This window comes from Halyomorpha halys, unplaced genomic scaffold (assembly GCF_000696795.3).
Source record: "Halyomorpha halys isolate HHAL.00 unplaced genomic scaffold, Hhal_1.1 Scaffold554.1, whole genome shotgun sequence".
Taxonomy (NCBI): Eukaryota; Metazoa; Arthropoda; class Insecta; order Hemiptera; family Pentatomidae; genus Halyomorpha; species Halyomorpha halys.
Window position 1 is genome coordinate 133,610 of NW_027115649.1, and position 3,336 is coordinate 136,945.

At 32.9% G+C, this 3,336-nt stretch overlaps 1 protein-coding gene across 1 annotated transcript in view; it reads right to left on the reverse strand.

Moving 5' to 3' along the window:
• Positions 1 to 3,336, reverse strand: part of LOC106684194 (phospholipid-transporting ATPase ABCA3) — a 78,120-nt gene that overhangs the window by 63,616 nt on the left and 11,168 nt on the right. Inside the window, exons 4-5 of the mRNA XM_067052636.1 lie at positions 3,174 to 3,329; positions 1,100 to 1,334 (exon numbers count right to left, since the gene is read on the reverse strand). Of these exons, the coding sequence (XP_066908737.1) occupies positions 1,100 to 1,334; positions 3,174 to 3,329 (391 nt within the window). The remainder of the gene's footprint in view (positions 1 to 1,099; positions 1,335 to 3,173; positions 3,330 to 3,336) is intronic.

Genomic DNA, 3,336 nt, shown 5'->3' on the forward strand with positions numbered 1-3,336 from the left:
TGAAACATACTACATATTTACCTATTGTATTATTTTGTACAGTTGTAAATTACATTAAATAAATAATTTAAAGAAAAATAAAGAAATAAGTTGAGAAAGAATAAATACAAATAAAATTAATATTAATAATAAACGAGGAATGAACAAATTATGACCACCCACCTGTTTCAGATTAATTCACTGATTTCTTTCAACTGCATACCTGAGCAACTTCTTCTTAATTTGAATTAATATGGTCAATTATTTATATATAAATTTCATACAGTTCCATACAAAACTAACGTTGTTAAGTCATTTTGTTATGCAACTTGGGCAATGTTCTTTTCGAGTTAGTTGTGCTAGATGGTTCTGATTTCAATCGATGATGTGAGGTACTCAATACCAGTTGGCCTTGACAGTGCCTATTCATACATGTTAGGTAGATGGCTAGGAGAGAAATGAGCAGGACGAATCTTTCGGGAATTAAACGCAAGTCCCCCGAAGGATGGAAACTTCGCTCTGCAGGGAACGAGCCTGGGGACTGTAAGTTCTACGGGTACGAGCCGTAGGTCCTACAAGGTTTAGAAAGGAGCCAGAGAAGTCAGAGGTGGTGGCCCAACTCATAATGGCTTGACCGCCCGACATCAGCGAGCCACCAGAAGATGAGGAAGCTGACCCAGACTGAGACCAGGAGGGCTGGACCAGCCTGGTAACTGCAGGAGGCACCCAGACAGATGCAGTGACAAGGTGCAGCTCCATCAGTAAGGCGCTAAACCTACACTGGGCTGCACAATAGTAAAAAAAAATAAAATAAAAATAATTGTTGATTTTTGCGAGAAGTAGCATGCGCAAACCCCAGCGCACTACCGCACTGCTCCCGAACCCCATATACAAGAAATGGCAAGGGAGGGGGACAAAAAAAAAGACTTGCATGTCGGGTCGCCGAGTTATTGCAGTATGAGGGCCTGATAGAACTGAATAATTGCATTCTTATGAATACTGAACATCCAGAAAATTTCCAAGGAACAGGGTTTGCAATAAAAAAAATCTGTATTTTAAGAATCAAAGGAAGATTTTATAATATAATTAATAATAAAACTTATAAACTTTAAATACTTACTGCTAGTAAAAACAGATGACACGCCAAGCAAAAAAATTTCACAATGAAGATTAATTAGAAATATTGCCACAAGAAGTGTTAAGAAGTCTACATTTTGTACAAGTGAGGAGCCATGCAGTCGGATCTTTAGTAAACATGTAAACAATATGGTGGATAAGAATAGCTTCAAAGCACCATGGACCACGTAACTGAATATTATCGACCAATCGCTTACTCCATACATCCTCATTCTTTCCTGAAACCATTTAGAGAATTGTGATTTGACAATTTTAAAATTAATTCCATCCTTACAATCCAAAATCCGACGTAAAATCCTTGATAATCCTTATTACGTTACAAATAAACTCATTCACAAAGACCTTAACAACCTGTTCGTTGCAGATTTGGCCCAAAAGAGACATGCGTTTTTTCATTCCAAACTCCTAAACCATCCTAACCCATTAATTCTTAATCATTCATCCTTAACAATCCCTGATAATCCTCCGAGACGTCTGAAAAGAAGATGGCCACGGGACCTTCTTATTTAAAGTAATGTTTGAAGTACCACCAATAGGTGGTTCCTTCCCAAGATTTTCAAGTGTATATGAAACATACAAAATATTTACTTATTGTATTATTTTGTACAGTTATAAATTACATTAAATAAAAAAATTACTTCCACGATTGAGTCATTTTTTAATTTTTAGGAAGATAGCCCGGGTGGCGGTGAATAAAGATATCAAAATAGTAGAATAAAATTATTTATTGTTAATAAACGTTTCGCCCAACTTTGCAGGGCTTCGTCAGGGCTGTCTTGGTTGAAACAAGGATGAAAACTTGTTTGACTTGACAACTTCAGTTTCAATCAAGACAGCCCTGCAAAATTGGGCGAAACGTTTATTAACAATAAATAATTTTATTCTACTATTTTGATATCTTCACTGATCGGCACCTGGACTATCTTCCTACAATCTACTTCATATGGTCACCTATCTTCTACCAATATTTTTTAATTTGCTCTAACCAATATAAAAAGTTATTCAGAACCTAAGAATTAACACATTATACAGATAATTCCAGAATAGATGTAGGGATATAGTTAAAAGATGTTATATCCTGCTATTTTAGATAATAATACAATAAATGACTTGAGTAACATCTTAATATATCATCTATTAGAAACCATGAATGACTGCAGATACAATACAGTTTAATATAGGTGATTAGGGTGATTGCTCCTTCGGGGTATTCGGATAACAGAAACATTCGGATTACAAAAAGTATAAGAAAAGATGGTGTAAAAAATTAAACAATATGAACGTACATAACTATTTTTATTTATTCAATTTGTTTCTATATATTTTATTCAAAATTTAAAAAAATTATTTTTTTTTAGATTGTTTTCTTTTACACCCCTAATAATGCCGAATGATAATTTAATTTGTCAAAACTAAATGAAAAAAAAAATTTACTCTTCGTATGGATTTATTTAAAACGTGCAAAAATAAAATAAGTTTACCTACAAAATTTGTATTATAATTATTTCTACTGTAAATTAAATTAGTTTTACAGAATAAAATGATTTATACTATAGACAATATTTATTTCTGGTTCCAACATGATATATTACGAATTAGGAACATAACACTTCAATTGGAATTACAATACCGAATATCGAAACTGCAAAAATATCCACTTTGGATTTTTACGCTGATTACAATAACTTGTCTATAGATTGGGAAGTTAATTATGCCCTTTTCACATATGGACTTTTATTTTAAAACAAAAATGTGATTGCCTGCTGAATTTTTTTTTAAAAAAAAGTAACTTTTTTGCGCAAGTTTGGATTACCGATATTACACCGCTTGTATTAGGTTCCACCCTTTTACCTGCAATTTTCTATCAATTCGACTTACATTAATCCTCTATCGAGCAATTATCATATTCATCCCACTTACACTTTCAAAACACTTGAATTGAAAGTTCAGGATGGTATAAGGTGCATTTTCTAATTTTGGTGCTAATAAGGAATAATAAATAAGGAAGTTACTTATTTATTAATAAGTAATTACAAAATAATATAAATAAAAAATACCACAGTTCCTGACTTCCTTTCAGCATGGGCTAATGATCCAGCACTTCTCCAAGACCCAAAAAAACTAAGAAACACTACAAAACCACCATACATTGAGAACATTCCATCATTATTTCTAGCATTACCATCATCCTGATAATCTTGTAGTTTCATGACCTGAAAG